The following is a 22,754-nucleotide window of genomic DNA, read 5'->3' on the forward strand; positions in this document are numbered from 1 at the left end:
TATAGAGGTTTTGATTGGGAAGAAGGGGACACCTACTAAGTCTAGGCATTATTTCCCCACCCTACTACCTCCAGCCATAGCCCAGACTCGGGTTCCCATGTTTCGGGACAAGGAGGAGGAAGTCTTCGAATCTCTTCCTTAAACCAGGTAACCCAGATTTACTCTAAATAGAGAACATAAAAATAATTTTACCAATTTTGATGCTTTAAAAGCAAACATGGTTTTTATATAAAAGGATGTAATTTAATAAAACATAATTTTGAAAAAAAAATAGAGAAAAATGGAGACTTTTTTATCATTCTAATAAAACCTCGTTGAGCCTTTTGGCCTATTTTTTGTCATGCAGCCTCTGCTGTTAAAAGGCATGTGGTTGGGGAAGTGCCTGTGTGGCTCAGTCTTTTAGGCATCTGACTCTTGATTTTGGCTCAGGTCATGATCTCAAGATTGTGACACTGAGTCCCGAGTTGGCTCCACAGTGAGCATGGAGTCTGCTTAACATTCTCTTTTCCTCTCTTTTTCTGCCCCTCCTGTCTTTCTCTTTCTCTCCTTCCTTCTAAAAAAAAAAAAAAAAAAAAAGGAAAAAGGAAAAGCATCTGATTATTCCCCCAAACATCCTTTAAAGTAGAATGTGAAGATCAACTCCAGGTATACGTGTGTATCTTCGGAGGTTAGGGAGAATGGAGAGGGAACGAGTCCTGAATATTGGCAACAGGATTGTGAATCCATCCTTGCTCTTTGTAAATGTGGTGACCTGAGCCATCAGTTGACCTCTGTGACCCTGATCTGCCCACTGGTGACAATGCCAATTACAATGGTTGATATGCAAATTACTGGAGAGCAGTAAAATCACGGATGCAGCAGTGGAGACACACATACCCATGGACACAGAAAGAAAAAGAAAAACAAAGATCCCTACTTACTTCCTTTATCCTCTATGGAATAGGCAACTCATGAGGAACATCACACTCTAATTATGCTTATTAGACATAGTGGCTTTTATCTAACCATATTTAAATATAGCACTTTCTTTGTGTCAAGTCCAGTTCTTCGGGTTTTATAAATTAACTCATTTATCCTCTTAGCACCCTAGAGGGTGGTATTATTTCACAGCTTAGGCCACTGAGTGCAGAAAGTATACATCACTTATAGACCTCAGGTCCCACAGCAGGTAACTAGCAGGGCTGGGGTTCAAATGCAGCAGCTAGACCCAAATCCATACTCTTATCCCCCATACCAATATTGCCATTTGAGTTTGGGAATAACAGGAAACAAAATCCTGTTCCAGCCCAGTGTTCTCCTTGGAGTTGCCATAATCTTTCTTCTTAGACGGTAAGAAGAAGTAAGGGCTCTTCTTCTCCTGAGATCACCTGAAAAACAATTTAAACTTAACATCTTTCATTAGGGTCTTATCAAAGGTGGGCGACTTAGTGCTGCTCTGCAGGCTGGGTGAGGTCTGTGCACAGCAAACCAGAAAGAGGACACATCCATGTTGAAGCAAGGACCTTTCTCAGGACTATTCGCTCCGTGTGGCCATTTCTTAGACCGCATTTAAAAACAGATAGGCAAAAAGCAATCTAAAAAGTTCCCAGATAGGAAGATGAGATACAGGAGCATAATTTTGCTGGCCCAAACAAAAACCCAGAGCACAAAACTACCACAGGTTCCTTTGAATAAAATTTTTGAAACTCAAAGAGAGAAGTAACTGTTGACACAGTTTAAGTGCAAGGAGGGCTTCTTATCAAGCGGCTGCAGGTGAGGGCTTCTGAGGGGTAGAATTCTCAGCTGGAAATTTCCTGTGGAAGAAATCTCACCCTGAGAAATAAGTACTTCCAGGCAAGTTGCGCAGAGTTCCCACTCGGAATACGGGAGAGGGCTGGCTGTTCAGTCCATGGGGACAACGTACTCTTTCCCTCAAGCAGACACCCAGGAACTGCTTCCTCACAGACTTCAGGTCTCCACATGAGATGTCCTCATTTTGCAAATAGAAAATTGACAGCCTGACAAACTATGTCTAAAATTCCATGGGGAATCACCTCTGGTCTCCAAAATATCCTAATAGACTCTTCCTTGAATCAATCTTCCTTCCTTCCTTTTTCTCTCCCTCCTTCCCTCCCTCTTTCTCTAACATTTCCTCTCGACTCTCTTTGCCGATTGGATTAGACAATATTAAAAAACGAAAAGAAAAAACGAAAATCTCTTTTCCTGGGAATTGTCAGAGAGTAAGCCACATTCTCATGCAGTAATACTTGTAAGAGACGTTGTCCTTGTCAAACACCTAATGTGGGCAAGATACTTTATAGGCACCGTTTCTGTTCCTAACACAAACACTGACAAGTGGTTGTGGTTAATCTCATTTCCTAGATGAGGAGAGTAAAGCACTCAGAATAAAAAAATTGCGGACGGTTATACAGTGACCTTGGATTAGAGAGGAGATCGGAAATGAGGTGCACATGTTTCTTTCTCATGCAGTCCGTCCTGAAACCTCAGGACTGGCTTGGGGTAAATTTGGTGTTTAATACGGAGAGGTCGCAGAAAAAACTATTTAACTCAAGACCAAATGGTTGATTCCCTGAAGTATTTGGTTTCACGGAGGGAGGTGTTGCATGCTGGCTTTTTTGTCTATCTGTGAGCCATGACAAGAAAAATAATTTTTACGATGTGTGTACTCCTGACTCTTGGCGCCAAACGGCCAGTGAATGAATGAGCGAAATGTAGCTGGAAGGAAAGTGGAAACAGGAAGCAGCGTGGCCTCTCCGAAGTGATGTAATGCCTCCCTTCCGCCCACAGTCTATAAAACATCTTCAGAACAGGTGTCTTCTGGAAGACAAGACTCAGAGAGCTCAGTGCCTAATGAGTCTAGCCATTTCCTAACCGTACACCATGACGATCCCTTTAGACCGGAGCACATGGAGTTATTCCCCCTACCAAGTAATTAAACTGCGTGACATCCCTTCTCCTACACCTACTTCCACCCTCGCACGTGGCTTTGTTAATGAGAACATGTGGCACTGTAATGTGCTTAGCAGTGCCAGGTGTGGGGTGTAAATCTATCCAAGGAGTAGGAGATAGGCATGGAGGAAGAAACCTCTCTGTGCCTTTGAGTAACTCAGGAAGAGAGAACTCAAATAGCTAGTGGATTAAAGCCTTTATTTTAGCCTGTCATTGCTGCTGCTTAATAAAGAAATTGTCCCTAGAAAAGGAAATTGTGAATTTTGTGGTACTTGGTACACTTCCAAGGCTTTAAACACGGAACGGCAATATCTGAATCACTCCAGGAGTTCCCACAAATTCTTTTGTCACTGTCCAGCATTGTGCCAACATTAATTCTCCACGTCTGCTTCTTTGGGTCAGCTGGCAGTGGATCACTGCCTTTTTGTGTTGATCTTATCCATGTCTTTGGAGGTGAGCTTCTTTCTCTAGGGTGGAATGAAGACAAAAGGAACAGAACTAGAGTTTCGCCACCAGACGGATGCCAGTGACCCCCACATCGTCAAGCCTGGGGAGTTGAGCAGCTGCATTCCCTCCTAGGCAGCCGGATCGTGATGGGGCTCCTGGTACCGGTTTGGAAGCATTAGCCAACACGATGCAACCTCAGGACTGTTCCCAACCAGGTGCATTCAATGGCTCCCAGGCAGCCAAAGAAGATCCCAGGGTCTCTTTCTCTCTCTCTGTCTTCCTTCCCCCTCTCCTTCTCCTCTTGCCCCACTTTCCCTTTTTCTTCTTCTTTTCTCTGATGGTGGCAAATATGTAGAAATTCAAGGATTCAATAATAAGAGTCGCAAGTACTCATTATAGAAATTTAGAAAGCTGGAAAAGTTTAAAGAAGAAAACAAATGGCACCAGGAAATCGTAGTTTACAGATAAACACGATTACTATGTTTTTATCCAGCCTTCCGGCTCATTTGTACTATGTGTGGGAGGGGGAGGAAAGCATGGAATTATCAAACCTTTCTCCCTTCCAAGTACTAACCAGGCCCGACCCTGCTTAGCTTCCGAGATCAGACGAGATCGGGCGCGTTCAGGGTGGTATGGCCGTAGACTTATCAAACCTTTCTAAGGATTATTGTGCTTCATCTTGTAAAGGTAAATATAATTTACCATGAAATGATGTTGGAGTGTGAAGACTGAATTATGATATTTCCTATTGGTCACCCTAAAACCCATATTCTTCATATTTTAGCATAATATTTTATAATAATTTTATCTCTGTAAACAAGAAAAAATAGTATGAAGTATTTCTGCTCACCCTGAACCTATATCCCCGACTGCTAATATCTTACCACATTTGCTTTATCATTCAGTCTGCCTTACGTTCTCTTCCATGGATGAGAGATGATAGATAGGTAGGTAGGTAGGTAGATGGATAGATTTTTTCTAAACTCTTTGAGAGAAGTTATAAGTTGCAGACCTTGTGCCCATACACTGATGAATACCTCAGTGTGTATTTCTCCAAAATAAGAGCCTTCTTTTATGTAACCATACACAACTGTCAAATTCAGGAAATTAACAATGATACAGAACCATTACGTAATCTACAGACCTTTTTCAAATATTTCCAGTTTCCCATGAATATCCTTTCAAGAGATACTGTGTGTGTGTGTGTGTGTGTGTGTGTGTGCGCGCGCGCGCATTTCATGTTTCTGGTTTGATACCAGGTCTAGGATTACACATCTAATTTAATTGCTATGCTTTAATATGGAAAACTTCTCAGCCTTACTTTTTTGGTTATGCCATTTTTGAAGAGCCATTTATTTTGTAGGATGTGCTTCAATTTAAGTTAGTTTGGTGTTTCCTAATAACTAGATTGAAGCTTTAAATTTTTGGCAAAAATACCATAAAATATTCCATCTTTCTCAGTATATCATGTTAGGAGAGACATAATAACCATCTTACTACTGGTGATTTTAACTACAATTACCAGATTTAGGTAGTATCTTCCAGATTTCCTCACTGTAAAATTATTTTAACATTTTCCATTAGTAAGTTTCTGTTGGAAGAAATAAGTATCTTATGAAAGATACTTATATATACTTATACATATAAGTATATATACTTATATATATACTTATGAAAGATACATATTCTTATGAAAGATATGTATCTATATATGATTTCTTTTTCTTGGTCCTTTGGATTGTATACTGGATAAGATAAATTATGAAGATTCTGGATTCTATTATTTTTCTCCAACAAGTATTACTTTCTTCAAGCAATGTAATTGACAATATTAATAGATTTATAAACGTGTTAGGCATGGTCCTGGACACCTAACTGAGAATAAGACAGAGAAGTTCTTCAGTCTCATGGAAAGAAAAGGAAGTGACTAACAATGAGCAAATACACAAATAGGTAAAAACATCACCAACGTGACTGGTGTGATGAAGAGAATAAATATGATAGTCCACTACACTAGGGGTTGATCAACTTTTTAAAAAGATTTTATTTATTTATTTGACACAGAGAGAGAGAGATCACAAGTAGGCAGAGAGGCAGGCAGAGAGAGAGGGGGAAGCAGACTTCCTGTTGAGCAGAGAGCCCGATATGGGGCTTCATCCCAGAACCCTGAGACCATGACCCGAGCCAAAGGCGAGGCTTTAACCCACTGAGCTACAACAGGCACCCCTGGGGCTGAAAAACTTTTTATGTAAAGGGCCAGGTAGTAATATATTTTAGACTTTGCAACTATTAAATTTGGCCACTGGAGCACCAAAGTAGCCCTGGGTGATACATAAATGAATAAGCACGGTTGTGTCCCAATAAAACTTGATCCAAAAAATGGATGGTGGGCTAGTTTGGTCCATGGGTCAACGTTTTCTAACCCCCGTGCTAGGGAGTAAAGCATGCTTGATTCTTGATACTTGAGACAGAATGGTCAGAGAAGATCTTTCTGAGGAGAAATATTTTAGCGGAAGCTTTAAGAAATGCCAGTGTGTTCTGGGGAAAAAAGTCATGAGCGTAAGAGTTCTAAAAGGTGGGAGAGGTGTGGGCTGTTGCAGGACCTGTGGAAGGTTGGTTTGGCTGGAGTGTGGTCAGCAAGTGAGAAGTTAAGGTTGAGGAGTCGTCAAGGAAGATTATACAGGGCTCATAGGTCAACGTGAGGAATTTAGTTTTTTCTCTCAAGTGCAAAGGACAGTCACTACAGGGTTTTAAAGCTAGAGTAATATGACCCATGTAATTTAAAGGTCACGCAGTCTATCTCATGTTGGGTCAACTGATGTGTATCTAATTAACATTGGTTGAGGGACTAGAGAAATCACCATTCTTAAGTCTCCCTGTATACAAGAGGATTTTAGCTGTTTTTGTTTTCCTTCTTTTCACCATTTTGTCTTGGAAATGTGGCTTTCAACAAGGTCAGGAAGAACAAGAGGAAATTTAAAGAGAAGCTCCAGACAATTCTCTCTTCCTGCTTGCACATACTACTTCACTAGAAGCACTCATCACAGCAGTTTTTGACTGTTTATTGACCAGTGGCAACCAGACTCTGCATAAGAGCCTTGCACACAGGAGATCCATAAACATTTAAGTACATTGATATACCAATCCCCAAAGATTTTCTTTAATTCTACAAAAATTAATTTTTGTGAATTTATTTTTATGTTCGATTAGCCGGCATATAGTAGTACATCATTAGTTTTTGATGTAGCGTGCAACGATTCATTAGTTGTGTATAACACCGAGTGCACATCACCACACCTGCCTTCTTTAATACCAATCCCCAAAGATTGAACCCACCGCTTTCTAATTTTATGCTCAGCTATTATTAATGGTGCAATGCCATCTGCTGGCAGTATGAGTAATTACAGTTGCATCCGTGAAAAATCTTGAGGGACTTTTTCCTTTGTTGCTTTATGTTGCTTTAACAGAGAAAATTGTGTGGGAACATTTTATGTCTTTATAATAAAATAAAAAATATGATCTCTGTAGGCCATAAAATCTCTTCATTTTCCCTGCAAAAATGACAAAACATGAACCCTCACCTATAGTGAGAGTTCTAAGCAAGCCAGGGAAAGGCTGGAAGCGAATACACCTGAATCGGGAAGAAGGAACCGAACAATGGTGAGGCGCGCCCCCCTGTGGACATTCTGAGCCTTACCTTAAATGGTGATGTGGGACTCTTTTTTAAAGAATTTTAAATTAACAATAAGATTTCTGACTCCCTAGAAAATTCTCAAATTTGATTTGTTATGCGGTTTGGTCCTTGAGAAACAAAATCTTCCTTGGCATGTTTAAATTATTTTAACATAAGCCCTTGTGAGAAAAATTTGTGTTTTTTAGAAACAAGAATAGGTTACTCCAATGTGGGATTTCTCTGGGCCTCGAGGTTGTCCTATAAAAGATGGATTGTTCTAGAGAAACTCTAAGGTAATTACAACCTTGAAAACCATTAAGTCTGCTAAGCATTTCAGCTTTCCTCTTCAAAAGTGTCCTCACCATCTCTCCTCTCTCTAAGATACAGTGCCTGTGAATATGAGAACTTACATGGCAAGTGGGAGTTTGCAGATGTGATTAAATTAAGGATCGTCCGATGGGGGGGTTGATCCTGAATTATACAGGTCAACTCAATGTAATCGCAAGGAGCCTCGAAAGAGGGAAGGAAGACCAAAATCAAAAAAGACAATGTGACAGCAGAAATAGATTGAAGTGATGCGGCCAGGATTGTCAGCAACCTCCAGAAGCTGGAGCTTCCAGAAAGAATCCGCCATCTCAACACCTTGCTCCAGAAGACTGATTTCAGACTTCCAATCTCCAGAACATTAAGAGAATAAATTTGTGTTGTATCAAGTCACTAAAATCATGGCAATCTGTTACAATAGCAATAGGGAATGGGTAGCAGACATATTTTTAATAAATAATGATTTTAATATAATCATGGTGCTATTATCAGATTCCGCAAAGTCAACCACTCCTTAATACCCTGTTCAAATATCCTTAATTTTAAGGCTCCAATCACTGTGTATTACTGTCACCCATTTTAACACACCTGCTTCCCCCACCAGACCATGATGAGTTAATTAAGAAGAGTTGATTCTATTCAGCAATGTATGTCCTACAATGCTCAGGTTGTAGCATATAGTAACTATCTAATAAAAACGGGTTGAATTGAAATTAATCACAGCCACAAATAGCCTTGATGTGAAATTTCTGAAAACGCAACTTCACTCTCATGACTATACAGGGTACACCAAATCAGAAAGACATCTCACTCCAACGACAAAGTTACTGTTTATTGAGTGGCCAATCTGGCAGATCTTATTATGTGTAGTTTTAAATCTAATTGTTCTAACCGCTCTGTGAAATAGCTAGTGTTATCATATACAGCCATGCCTTGATTTATTATGCTTCACTTTATCGTGCTTTTCAGATAATGTGTTGTTTTGCAGATGAAAGGTTAGTGGCAATCCCTCATCAAGCAAGTCTATCCGTTCTGTTTTTCCAACAGCACTTGCTGCTCACTTTGTGTCTCTGTGTCACATTTCGGCAATTTTTGAAATAGAGCCTACCTTTTCATTATTATTATATTTGTTGTGGTGATCAGCAATCCTTGATGTTACTGCTATAATTGTTGAGGGCACCATAAACCACAACGATATGAGATGGCATCTACCACCCTGATCAGTCAGCAGCCATTAATATCAAGGCAAGACCCTCCACCAGCAGAGAGAGGACGACTCACTGGAAGCTCAGATGACGGTTAACATTTTTTAGCAGTAATGTATTCTTTTTAAATTAAGGTAGGTGTGTTGTTTTTTTAAAACATAATGCTATCGCACATTTAATAGACCACAGTATAATATAAACATAACTTTTATATGCACTAGGAAACCAAAAAATTCACTAGATTTGCTTAATTGAGATGGTCTAGAACCTAATCTGCATACCACTGAGGTATGCCTGTGGTTGGTCTGACTGAAATTTAGAGGTCAGTAACTGGATAAACGTCATTCAACAGGTGATTAGCTCAGATGAGATTCAAATCATGGAGACATCTACTGTGAGCCACCCTGCCTTCTTCATGAATAACTGCTGCTTCGTGAGGTGAAGGGCACAAGAGCAAATAGGACAGGGGATGGCGGCAAACCATGAAGCCCACAATACCACTTGCTTGCTGTAATTCCCACAGCAGAACTGTAGGTGGAGACAGACTGGCAGAGAGAATGCCTGGAACAGGGCAAATCGGAAGGTAATGATTCATGTTCAATGTCAAATGCCTATTTAGTTCCAGAGTTATGAGTGAGTATGAATGAAGGTCATCAACCCCCCCCCCCCCACACACACACACAAAATATCAGCTGCAGTAAAAACAAAATAAACCCCTTAAAAGGCTATGGTATGGTAAGAATCCTGGGTATCAGTTAGATTTTGCACCCTCTCACTTGCTTACGGTGGTAGGCTGATTTATGCCTCCTGAATATATCCAGGTCCTAATCCCTGGAGCCTGTGACCCATACCTTGTATGGTACAGGCTTGCAGGTGTAACTCAGTTAAGGATCTTGAGATAGCGAGAATGTCCTGGATTAATTTCGTGGGTCCTAAACATAATCACAAGTGTCCTTATAAGACGGAGAGGGAAGGAAGAGACAGAGAAGACGGCAATGTGACTGAAGCCGAGAAAGATTTGTCTCTAGAAATGAAGGAAGGGTTCCTGAGGTGAGAACGGAAGGAGTGGAGAATCTGGGAAAGGCCAAGAAATGGATTCTCCCCTAGAGCCTCCAAGGGAGCGTAACCTGGCTGAGACCTTGATTGTGTAGCCCACTGAATCCTACTTGGAACTTCTGGTCTCCAGAATCATAAGAGAATAAATCTGTATCATTTTAAGCCACGGAGATTGTGGGCAACATGTTAAAGCATCTACTGGGAACTAGTACACACACATAGAGATGATCTCTAATTACAGGTGTATTTTAGTTTCTAGAAAAGGCATGCTTCAGAAAATACTCCTAAAAAGTATATAGGCATCTCAAATAAAATTTTCCATTGTCTTTTATTATGAAACAGCAAAAATTGTATTATAGAACTTCAAGGGAATTCCATGTTCCAGGAAGAGTTAAAACTGGCCCTCTAGTGACTATCACATGGTTTTACTTTTAAAACTGCATACACAAAAGAAACTTAAGAATAGTAAATGCAGCTTGATGAATTTTGAAACAGTGGATGTTCCTGTGTTATTAGCATCATCAAGAAATAGAACATTCCCAGCGTCCCAGACAGCTCCTGCCATGCTTCCTCATAGCATTTCACAGGCGCTCTCAGCCTTTCCCCTAAGAATCTTCTTGACTTGTACCTGGTTCTGAACTTTATTTATTTATTTAAAGATTTTATTTATTTATTTGACAGCGATCAGGAGAGAGAGTGAGAGAAAGCAGAAACGAGGAGGCAGCAGAGGGAGAGGGAGAAGCAGGCTCCCCACAGAGCAGAAAAAGAGGGGAGAGAGCATCATAAGCTGACTCCTCACTGAGGGTAGAGCCCGGTATGGGGCTCAGTCCTATGACCCTGAGATCACGACCTGTATGGAAACCAAGAGTCGGATGCCTAACCGATGGCACCACCCAGGCAGGCATCCCATTGTAGCCTTATGTAGTCTTGATGTATGCCAATGTTAGTTCAGATCTTAAAGCTTGCCTTAGTTATGATTGTCTCTGTTTTTCTACAAAAAATTGTAATTTTAGCTTGTCAGTTTGTGTACATAACAAAAGAAATCCTAAATCCTACTGGAATTTTTTAAATAGGATTGAATTGAATGTACAGATCAATTTGAGAAGAACTAATATTTTTATATTAATGACTTTCTCAGCCTATGAATGTGGCATATACATTCCCCTTTTATCCATACCGTCTTCAACCCTCAGCCTTTGTCAATAAGGTTTTATATTTTTCAGTGTGAAGATCTTGCATATTTTTTCTACCTTTATGATTTTTATGCTATTTCGAGTGTCAATCTTTTATAATTTTGTTTTCATGTGAGCTATTGTTTATATAAAGAGATACATAGTATGTAGGTATATAGAGAAATACATTTGATGTTTTTTGACATTTTATCCAGTAGTCTTATTAAATTTGTTTACTAATTCTAATAATTTAGATATTATTCTTTTAGATGTTCTATGTACAGAATCACAGTATCTTCACATAATTACATTTTAATTTTTTTAACATAATTACATTTTTATCTCTTCCTTTATAGTCTTCATAATTTCTATTTTTTCTTGTCTGATTGTCCCTCTAAGGCTTACTGAATAGATGTGGTGTTGGCATGAGCCTTTGTCTTGTTCCCAAAAGCAAAATAAAGCTTTTCATATTTTGATATGAAATCTAATATTTATGGTAGTATTTATTTCGTAGGTGATCTAGATTCCTAGCTTGCCAACAGGTGTTTATAAGAGAGTTTTTCTGTATCTATGAAGTCGATCATATGCCTTTTCTACCTTATTCTGTTTACATCACAGTAAGTGATTATCTAAAATGAAACCCATCTTATCACTCCTATTCAACATTGAACTGATGGTTTCTGCCAGTGCAATAAAACAAGAAGAAATAAAAGTTATCCAGGTTGAAAAGAATCAAATTGTCTTTATTTCTGGATGACATGATTGTATATAACAAATCCAATAGAACCTATAAAATAGTTGCTAGAACTCATAAATGACTTTAGAAATGTTGCAGGATACAAAAACAATTGTATTTTTATATTCTGGCAATTAACAGCAAAAAGTTGCAATTTAAAAAATATAATTTATAATAGCATTAACAATATGAAACAATAAATCTGACAAAAGATACAATTGATATATAGATATATTAAAAATGAGACATGACTAACAGAAATTAAAGGAGATATAAATAGATGGAAATGTGTCCACTGTTAGCAGGTTGGAAGTCAATATATTTAAGATGTCAGCTATCCCAACTTGAGTTGCAGATTCAAAGCACCTTCAATCAAAATCCCAAAAGGCATATGTATATGTTACATATGTGTGTTTGCATGTATGTGTTTGTGTGTGTGTGCTGATAGATAGATGTAGGTATAGACTTATTAAACTTAAACTCCACCTTATTAAAAAATTTGGGGGTTAGCAAACTATATAGCCCGCCAGCGAAATCTCACCAGCCATCTGTTTTAGTAAATAAAATTTTATTAGACCACAGCCTTGCTCATTTATTTGTAAAGTCTCATACGGCTTTCATGCTACAATGGGAGAGCTGAGAAGTTACAACAGAGATCATATCCCTATAGCCTACAAAGCCTAGGATATTTATTATCTAGCCCTTGGAAAATGATTGCCATTCTGTGCTAAAACTTATATGATAGTGACGGAATTAGCCTAGGTAAGACAATTTTGAAAAAGAAGAAAGATTTGGAGGACTAACACTATCAATAAAAAGAAAAACGCTACTGATACCAGAAGATGGATGGATGGATTTCAAAAGCATGCTGAGGAAAATATGTATGTAATGAATAAGTATAAAATGAGTACTGGGTAATTACATCTGTGGTAACTTTTAGAACAGAACTAATTTATAGTGACAGGAATGTGATTTTCTGTGATTAAAGAGATTGCAAAGAACATGAGTGACCTTTCAGGAAGATGGCAATTCTGTATTTTGTGGTAGTGTTTACATTACATGGGTTTACACTTTTGTCAAATCTCACTGAACTGCTTAAAATTATTACAATCAATAAAGTTCATTCAGGGAAAAAGAAAAATGGATGTAAGGAGCACAGGGACAGGTATATTCATCCAAAAATAGATGTGTGTCTTTGAGGAATGTGAAATTCCTCAAAGTCTCAGGTTCCTCAAGATGACTCTGGCTAGCCATGAGGCCCTGTCACAGGTTTTTGTTCTGTTCCTGGGATTCAGAAATCACTAACTATATTATTTTCCATCAAGGCTGGTGTCATGGTTACTTTTATGTGTCACTTTGCAAGGGCCATGTGTGCCCAGATTACCCATTGTTTCTGGGTGTATCTGTAAAGATGTTTCTGGATGACACGAGCCATTGAATCCGTGGCCTCTGTAGAGTAGGTCGCCTCATGTGGGAGGGCATGATACAGTTTGTTGAGGGCCTGAATGGAACAAAAGGTGGAGGAAAGAACATATCCCTTTTTACCTCCCTTGTTGAGTTGGGATGCCTCATTCATCTGCTCAGCCCTTGGACTGGCTTTTGGACTTGGGCTGAGTGACACAGCTGGCTTTCCTGGGTCTCCAGCTTGTAGACAACAGAGCGTGGAATTTCTTAGCCTCCTTAAGCATATAAGACAGTTCCCACAATAAATATCCATATACATAGATATCAATCATGGGCTTGGAGTATTATGAAAGCCTTGAACTCTAAGGAAAGGACTTTAGATCTGATTTAGTAAACAAGACAGAGGAGAGGGTAGTGATACAGTCAGAACTTAGATTTTAGGGAAATTATTCAGTTTTCTGTGTGTATGATGTTTGGTGTACAAACCACACGATATACTGAATGAAAGTGGGTTGGATGAATTTTAGAAATACGGCTTTACAAAGTTAAGAATTTAAGAACAAAGCAACAAAATGAATGCAAAAGTCCTCCATGCAAACTGATAAAAGAGTAACATTAAGGTTCACAAAATCTTAGTACTTGTTACGCTGTATGGTATGTATATATATTAGCGACAGGAGACAGCAGGGATGTGGGTGATTTTACATATAATAGAAATTCACACGCAGAATAAATAGAGTGCATAATATCTGCTATTATTATGATTATGCTAGTAAACTAATGGGCAGCTATTTTGAGAGATGGTAAGGATAGAGTTGGGTAGTGAATCTTACTAAGGGATGAAAAAGCCACGATAGATCATAGTAAAACAGAAACATCTCTCTTAGACCAAGAACAGGGAGAAGGAAATCATCCTAAAAATTGGAGAACATGAGCCTAGCTAGAAACCTGGATTCTGACAGAAAAACATCATAAATTTTGGAGACATTATGGACTTCGGGTTTTTTTCCACTAACAAGTTGGCAACATCTGCAGAATGTGGCCAAGATCGTATGTTTCCATTGCTATTTGAGAGCCTGGACTTTGAAGGCACAAGGTTGTCACCAGCATCACAAACACTAGTTTTCCCAGGAGCTACAAACCCTAATGATACTTCACATTACTGGTTTTGGTTCCACTCAGCCAGGACAGGAGGTATATCTAGTAATTTTCTGAGAGCCTTGCAGCCAATGCAGGAGGCCGCTGGCTGTGCTATAGGAAGAAAGCATTTCCCGAAGCTGAGGGATCCTCTAATAGGGAATTCCATATTCCAGGAAAAAGACTGTGTTTGGTAGGGCCACCAACTTACGAGGTAGAAGTGTTCCCAAGTCTAAGGTCAAATTTCTGAGTGACAAGTTAGTAACTCATGGAGACACAAGAGATGCCTTCTTTAATAACCACAATTTCCAGTCATGGTCAGAGAGCGGAGACTGACCATCACTTTACAGGAATAGTCAGGACTGCAAAATTAACTTCTTTTTTTTTTTTTTTTTAAGATTTTATTTATTTACCTGACAGAGAGCACAAGTGGGCAGAAAGGCAGGCAGAGACAGAGAGAAGGGGAAGCAGGACCCCCACCGAAAAGGGAGCCCCATTCGGGGGCCTAATCCCAGGATCCTGAGACCACAACCTGAACAGAAGGCAGAGGCCTCAGCTGGCTCTGCTACCCAGGCACCCCCAAAACTAACTTCTTAATGGAAAGTCTTTTGTTGTTTTCACAACATCATGCTATCAACTTCTTGATTTAAAGCAATCACACTTAAGGGACAGAAATAACCATCAATATTTTTTTAATTTTTATTAAAGATTTTATTTATTTATTTGAGAGAAAGCAGAAGGAGAGAAGCAGGCTCCCCTCTGAGCAGGGAGCCCAAGGCGGGGCTGGATCCCAGGACCCTGGGATCCTGACGTGAGCCGAAGGCAGTTGCTTAACCACCTGAGCCTCAGCCAGGTGCCCAGAACCATCAATATTATTAACATTTTAATTAGAAAGAAATGACACTTTTATATCATTTTCCTGGACTTTTGGAGAGAGATTATAAAGAAGAAATAAGGTCTGGAGAAACTGGGAGCTGGTGGCTGGGCCACATGACCTCTTTCAATTCCATGAGGTCAGCCTTTTCAGAGACAGTTTCCAAAGACATGAGCTAGCACAGCCCCTTGTAAGTTCCAGGAAATGCTCAAGTGTTTGCCTTCCAAAAATGTCCTAATCCTATGTGGGGACAAGAATGAGAAGAGATATATGAAGTGGTTAACAGCACTCTGTCCTGCAAGAAGCACCTTGCACAGAGTCCCTCCCTATTAACATACAGGTGATGGTGAATTTTACATGTCAACTTGGCTGGGAAACAGTGTCCAATTGGCCAAGCATTATGCTTGGTGTTTCTGTGAAGGTGTTTTTGCTTCTCTCAAGCAAGAATGAGTGTTGCCAACAGATGGCTTTTGGACGTAGACCACAACTCTTCCTTGCGTCTCCAGCCTGCCTGCCTCTCCCATCAGATTTTGGATTTGTCCACAATTGTATGAGCCAATTCCTTGAAATAAACCTCTCTGTATCTGGTGGCTTTATTTCTCTGGAGAACCCTAAATAATCAATAACACTACTTATATTATGTAGTTTATAATATGCATTATACATACACGCATAGATACTCTCATAGACACCTCTATGTACACTCTATGCAACCATTGAATGAATGAGCTCTACTGCCCCCTATGAAATTAAATCTAGCATGCCGACCAAGTAAACAGATCATCCTTTTAACAAGATAACAACCACACCCCGATTGCCTCCGGGTTTGAGGTTCAGGGTTCAAGACAGAAGGCAATGATCTCAGTTGAATTCTAGTTGCCTCCTTCTTTGAGAAGGAAACAGAGAAGGACTCAAATTACCTGAGACCATTTTCATTCACCTGGATATTATGGAGCAATTTGTACCCAAAGGAATGTTTCATTAAAACCATCAGCTTGGACGCTTGGGTGGCTCAGTGGGTTATGCCTCTGCCTTCGGCTTAGGTCATGATCTCAGGGTCCTGCGATGGAGCCCCGCATCGGGCTCTCTGCTCAGCAGGGAGCCTGCTTCCCCTCTCTGTTTCTGTCTGCCTCTCTGCCTGCTTGTGACCTCTCTCTCTGTCAAATAAATAAATAAAATCTTAAAAAAAATTAAAAACAAAACCAACAGCCCATGTTCATGAATTCGAGAACAGAACACTACTCTCATTTGGGAAACACTAGATTCTAGATACCTGTCCACACCCACGCTGGACTCCACAGAGGTTTGTGTTGATGAGAATTTAGGAGGAGGGAGGGGTTGGGGTACGGTGGATTTGCTCTGCTATTTCCTTGTAGCTGGAGAAAGCAAGGGGCTGCATGTCATAAATCTTTCCAGAAGGGCTTAGAAGCCCTAGGAATCACTCAGCCTGGGTAGATGCCAAGAGGCATCTGCAAACTTGGAGAGGCTGTGTCATGTACCTGCTAGAGCCACCATGAGTCCAGGTCATTCATGGCCACTTGGATCCCATATACATTCTATTTGAGATATGGCGGAAGAAAACAAGGGAAAAACTACGGAGAATCTGCTCTGTGCAGTGGAGTAAACACTGACTGTGCAAAACAGCAGGACAAATGTTCGAGGAAAAGATCCTTTGAAAAAAAATGTCCAAGTGAATCGAGAATTATTTGGAAGAAAGAAAAGCCTCAACTATGTTAGCAATCCCTTATCGCTTTTGTGGATGAAAACAACAACAAAAACCCCCAAACCAAACCCAAGCAGAACAAAACAAAACGAAACAAAAAACAAGCCAATGCTTTGTAGCTACCAACCAATTTTTCTGTAAATTGTGGCAAAGGTCTAGCAAAACATTTTCTTTTTTTTTTTAATATAATTTTTTTTTTATTTTTTATAAACATATATTTTTATCCCCAGGGGTACAGGTCTGTGAATCACCAGGTTTACACACTTCACAGCACTCACCAAAGCACATACCCTCCCCAATGTCCATAATACCACCCCCTTCTCCCAAACCCCCTCCCCCCAGCAACCCTCAGTTTGTTTTGTGAGATTAAGAGTCACTTATGGTTTGTCTCCCTTCCAATCCCATCTTCTTTCATTTATTCTTCTCGTACCCACTTAAGCCCCCATGTTGCAACACCACTTCCTCATATCAGGGAGATCATATGATAGTTGTCTTTCTCCGCCTGACTTATTTCGCTAAGCATGATACGCTCTAGTTCCATCCATGTTGTCGCAAATGGCAAGATTTCATTTCTTTTGATGGCTGCATAGTATTCCATTGTGTATATATACCACATCTTCTTGATCCATTCATCTGTTGATGGACATCTAGGTTCTTTCCATAGTATGGCTATTGTGGACATTGCTGCTATAAACATTCGAGTACACGTGCCCCTTTGGATCACTACATTTGTATCTTTAGGGTAAATACCCAATAGTGCAGTTGCTGGGTCATAGGGCAGTTCTATTTTCAACATTTTGAGGAACCTCCATGCTGTTTTCCAGAGAGGTTGCACCAGCTTGCATTCCCACCAACAGTGTAGGAGGGTTCCCCTTTCTCCGCATCCTCGCCAGCATCTGTCATTTCCTGACTTGTTGATTTTAGCCATTCTGACTGGTGTGAGGTGATATCGCATTGTGGTTTTGATTTGTATTTCCCTGATGCCGAGTGATATGGAGCACTTTTTCATGTGTCTGTTGGCCATCTGGATGTCTTCTTTGCAGAAATGTCTGTTCATGTCCTCTGCCCATTTCTTGATTGGATTATTTGTTCTTTGGGTGTTGAGTTTGCGAAGTTCTTTATAGATTCTGGACACTAGTCCTTTATCTGATATGTCGTTTGCAAATATCTTCTCCCATTCTGTCAGTTGTCTTTTGATTTTGTTAACTGTTTCCTTTGCTGTGCAAAAGCTTTTGATCTTGATGAAATCCCAATAGTTCATTTTTGCCCTTGCTTCCCTTGCCTTTGGCGTTGTTCCTAGGAAGATGTTGCTGCAGCTGAGGTCGAAGAGGTTGCTGCCTGTGTTCTCCTCAAGGATTTTGATGGATTCCTTTCGCACATTGAGGTCCTTCATCCATTTTGAGTCTATTTTTGTGTGTGGTGTAAGGAAATGGTCCAATTTCATTTTTCTGCATGTGGCTGTCCAATTTTCCCAGCACCATTTATTGTAGAGGCTGTCTTTTTTCCATTGGACATTCTTTCCTGCTTTGTCGAAGATTAGTTGACCATAGAGTTGAGAGTCTATTTCTGGGCTCTCTATTCTGTTCCATTGATCTATGGGTCTGTTTTTGTGTAAAACATTTTCTAACTCTTCTGTTGGGAGTATTTCCTTGGGATTGTTTCTGAGAAGAAAACATCCTTTTAACAATTCTGAGCACTTTATTTAGAAAGCAGTCTGTGTGTGCATGTGTATACATTTTCACACATATATAGTTATCTATCAAAAATGTTGAAGAAATGCAGTTTTGGGGTTTTTTTTTTTTGTTTTTTGTTTTTTGGTTTTTTGGGGGGGTTTTGTTTTACCTTTGGGTTAAAATGTAACTGGAAGCCAACTAATCAGACTAGTGTATATTTTCAGAAATATACCTGCATTAACTTTAAGATACTAATTTAATAGCTGCCCGGACTGCCAAGTTATTCAAGAAACCCTCCTCCTCTGCCCTGCAATATATTTGCCTTGCCATAGACAGTTTCCCATTGTCGTGATGTCTGTAAACTCATTACAACTTAGGAGACTCTCAGGGCCCTAGAAAGTGAATCACATGAATATTATCTTTCAAAATGTGCCTTCTGTTTTCTGCAATATTCTGTACTAAGAACTGCCTTCCATAACTTTTATGCACAAAGCTTTCTTTAATTTGAATGCAGCCCTGGCCTCGGCATTCAGGGGCAAAGATAAGATGTCCTCTGGGCTGTGGGGCATGTCCATGCATATTTATTCAATGGCCCTATTGGTTTTGCCTTCTCACTCACCCAGAGGGAGATCCTGTATTACAAGTTTGAGGACAATTCTTGGCAACAGGTAAGTCTGTTTTGCCTGCTGTCTTTGTATTTCCTGCTGATTTGTTTTCTCCTTTTCCCCTGTGGCTATGCACATTGTTGTCACACAGCTGGGGAGGAGAAATGGGGCTTTTTTGTACCCATGTTGGGAAGATCATTAATTCCACAGACTTGTTCAAAGAAAACTGGGGTTTTATCTCTGATTTTCACAATAAGTACTGACTTGCTAATGAACTGTATTCTCCTTTGTATTTGAGAGGGAATATTCCTACTAATTTAATCCCTAAAGATTTCACTAGTGCCCTAAAAATATTAAAGTTTGTGTACAGAAAAGGCATTTATTTTGAAAATAAAAAGACTTAGAATTTACATATTCCCTTGAAAAATTCAGTTGGAAGGAGATCAGACTTGGTTGATAGTTTTTGGGTCTTTAGATTCTGTGTGATTCTATACGCGTTTTTATATTTAAAGAAGTTAAAGGGAATTATAAAATTCTAGTGCTAAAAATATTTGAGCTCTTAACCAGCCTCTTTTAATTAATTTATTGATTTTTAAAGATTTTATTTATTTGAAAGAGAGAGAGAGATCACGAGCAGAGGAGAAGGGTAGAGGGAGAAAGAGACTCCTTTTTGGGCGGGGAGCCCGATGTGGGACTCAGTCCCAGGACCCTGGGATCATGACCTGAGCCGAAGGCAGACACTTCACTGACTGAGCCAGCCAGGTGTCCTCAACCTCTTTTATTTACCAGATATACTGAGGCCCACAGCAGATGGGTGACATACTAAAGTCATGCAGCATAGACCATTGCTAGAAGAGTAAACATTTCCTAAAAATTAAACTTGTGATGTTCCTTCTACAATATATGACTCCTTTCAGAGGGCAGGAGCTATTGGCTTTAGCAAAATGGGATCAATATCTTTCTAAACCTTAAACAATATTAACTGCTTTCTCTAGTTCTTATCGTTACTAGTTATGAGCATCATAGTTTACCATCCTTGCTGTAGGCTGTAACATAGATTACTTGTAGAAACTGTCAGACAGATAGTAATAGAACCCAGGCTAATATGCTAGTTGGGATATCACACTTTTCATTAACTGTAACAAGCTAACCAGAACAATAGTATATTTGCCAGAAGTTCCTACAAAGCAACTCTAAAAGATACTGGCTTTCTGTTAGCCAAATTATCACTGTTCTCTCAACAACCTGACAGACATCCAAGGGAACTGATGAATTTACAAAATGGGGATAAAAATTAATTCTCAAATGCTCAATTCAGCATGCTTCCTAAATGTCTCTTGATTTTACGCATTGAACGTAGAGAGAGAAAAATATGGTAGTCACATTTAATCTCTAAACCCTGCTTTGTATTATTAAAATATCTTCTCTCTGTAACTCATAGCGGAAGATACTGCTCTCTGGTGTTCTGTGCTGGATGTTTGCTGAGCCTCTGCTCAGCAGCACTTGGAAGGGGTCCGGTAGCAATCCATCAGGGTGACTCTGCATGGCTCCTGGCCACACAGACTTTGAGGCAGACTGTCTAGCCATTTTGTATTTCTGTGAATTGGGAGGGGTGCCCGGGGTGGGGGGGCACTACTTGGATCTTTCCCAAGAGAACTTACTGCAAGGAGCAGAGTCAGCTAATGGCCTCTAGATATTTGCCTCAGAGGTCTGCTCCTGTGTGCGGTGTCCCTATAGACATGAAGACCGTCTTTTCCTAAACAATCCCAACCAGCAGGGAGCACAGCAGAAGTTGCGGGGTATGGGGGTGGGGGGCAGTGCGTCCATCCAACATGGTGCCCAGGGATGAGAGATCTGTGGGCTGCGCAGGCTGCCAGGACTTGTTCAGAGTTGGGCTGCACTCCGAGGCTCTTCCTACACCATCTTTCTCCCTCCAACTTTCCTTACATGGGAGTGACACCTGCAGACGCTCCTTCCCTGCCTCCTGCTCCCTCTGGCTCCTTCATCTTTCACAGGTGTTATTCTCAGTAAATTGCTTGAGTTTCTAAATCCATACTGCTTCCTGGAAGACCCAAGCAGACACGATGAGCTAGTAATAAATCACTTTTTTCCATAATCCACTTGTTCTAATTGAATATACTTGAAGAATCCTGTCTAAATTAGCAAGTTTGAATGACCACAGCTTCCATTGATGGGGGTGCCAGTGCAGCCACAGTCATACCAAATATTGTTGGACAGCATATAGACACTTCAATAAAGCTGGGTCAACCAGAGTTGTTTTTCTTTCCTTTTTTTTTTTTTTTTTCTGATTTGCAAGGTTCTGATCATTCTCTTAAGACCATTATTAATTGAGGTAAAGCTGACAATGTTGTATTAGTTTCAGATAGGCAACATAGTGACTCAACAATCCTTTACATTATACTCTGCTCACCACAGTAAGTGTGGTTACCTTTTGTCACCCTACAAGGTCATTACAATATTATAGGCTACGTTTCCTATGCTGTGCTCTTCATCCCTGTTCTTTATCAGTAACTGGAAGTTGGTACATCTTAATCCAACAAGGGGCTCTTTTTCAAGAATTTAAATTAAGAGATACTGAAAAAAGAGGTGGTCTGGTACTGAGAGGCAGAGCTGTAATTTCACATTTAGGGTGGAGGCCCAAATTGGCACGGTGGTGATTTCAGACCTCACAGATAGCACAGCTATGAGGGGGACGTGAGTCTAGAGCAGATGTGGAACGATGCACAAAGCTGAAACATCATAGCTTCACCACGCTGTAGACTGGTGGTTTCTTACAGAACTAAACACACTCTCACCACACAATCCCGCCACTGTTCTCCTTGGTGTTTATCCAAAGAAGGACCCTCTGTGCTCTCACATTGAATTCCCTAGTACTGAAGCTAGTTTGCACCGTTCAACAGTTAGCAAGACAACGGCTCAAAAGCAGGTTTATATATTTGTGTCAGACTTGAGTTGAACCTAGTTCCTTATTCAATACCATTAGAATTATTTAGAGTTAATACCAAACTGATGTTTTTTAATCTTACCCCACTTGCTGTATCACATATAAAGTGCAATGTAATGTTAATACTTTTCCTCCCTTTGCTTTGTTTTTCAAATTATGTTCTTGCAAACCCACCAAAATACAAGGTACTTTGGAGATCTACTTTTCCAAAACATAAAATGCAAACAGACCCAGCAATGTCCATATGAATTTCAACTTAATTCAATAAACTTTAAAACCAAGCACCTGATATGTGGCCCCAATATGCTATCACCTATGAAAATGATGAGCATAAGCTTAACCCTTAATATTAACTTCATTCACTAGAAGACATACACGTATGGTTCTTTCAAAAGAACCATAATACAGGGGTGCCTGGTGGCTCATTACATTAAGCGTCTGCTTTCGGCTCAGGACATGATCTCAGGGTCTTGGGATCAAGCCCTGCATCAGGTTCCCCGCTCAGCGGGAAGTCTGCTTCTCGATCACATTCTCCCTCTGTGCTCTCCTGCTCTCTCTATCAAATAAATTTTAAAAATCTTAAAAAAATATATAATGTGTCAAGTTTATGTTTGTTGCCATTGTGTTACGGCAGACAATCCATGAACTCTAATTTGTCAGTATCGATTACATCTCAGATCTTTACAGATAAACATTATTTTTTGAGTTAAAATAGCTTCTTGTCATATTCATTCACTCTACCCAGCAAATTCCTTGTAGGATGGTTACAGGGTTATAATCATTTAATTGATTGATGGAGCTTCAGGATGAT

At 39.9% G+C, this 22,754-nt stretch overlaps 1 protein-coding gene across 1 annotated transcript in view; it reads right to left on the reverse strand.

Moving 5' to 3' along the window:
* Positions 1–3,130: 3,130 nt before the first annotated feature.
* The window catches only part of ADGRG6 (adhesion G protein-coupled receptor G6), a 168,164-nt gene continuing 148,540 nt past the window's right edge, over positions 3,131–22,754 (reverse strand). Inside the window, exon 25 of the mRNA XM_059177396.1 lies at positions 3,131–3,416. Within this exon, the coding sequence (XP_059033379.1) occupies positions 3,385–3,416 (32 nt within the window). The 3' untranslated portion in view covers positions 3,131–3,384. The remainder of the gene's footprint in view (positions 3,417–22,754) is intronic.

Source organism: Mustela lutreola, chromosome 6 (assembly GCF_030435805.1).
Source record: "Mustela lutreola isolate mMusLut2 chromosome 6, mMusLut2.pri, whole genome shotgun sequence".
In the NCBI taxonomy this organism is placed as follows: Eukaryota; Metazoa; Chordata; class Mammalia; order Carnivora; family Mustelidae; genus Mustela; species Mustela lutreola.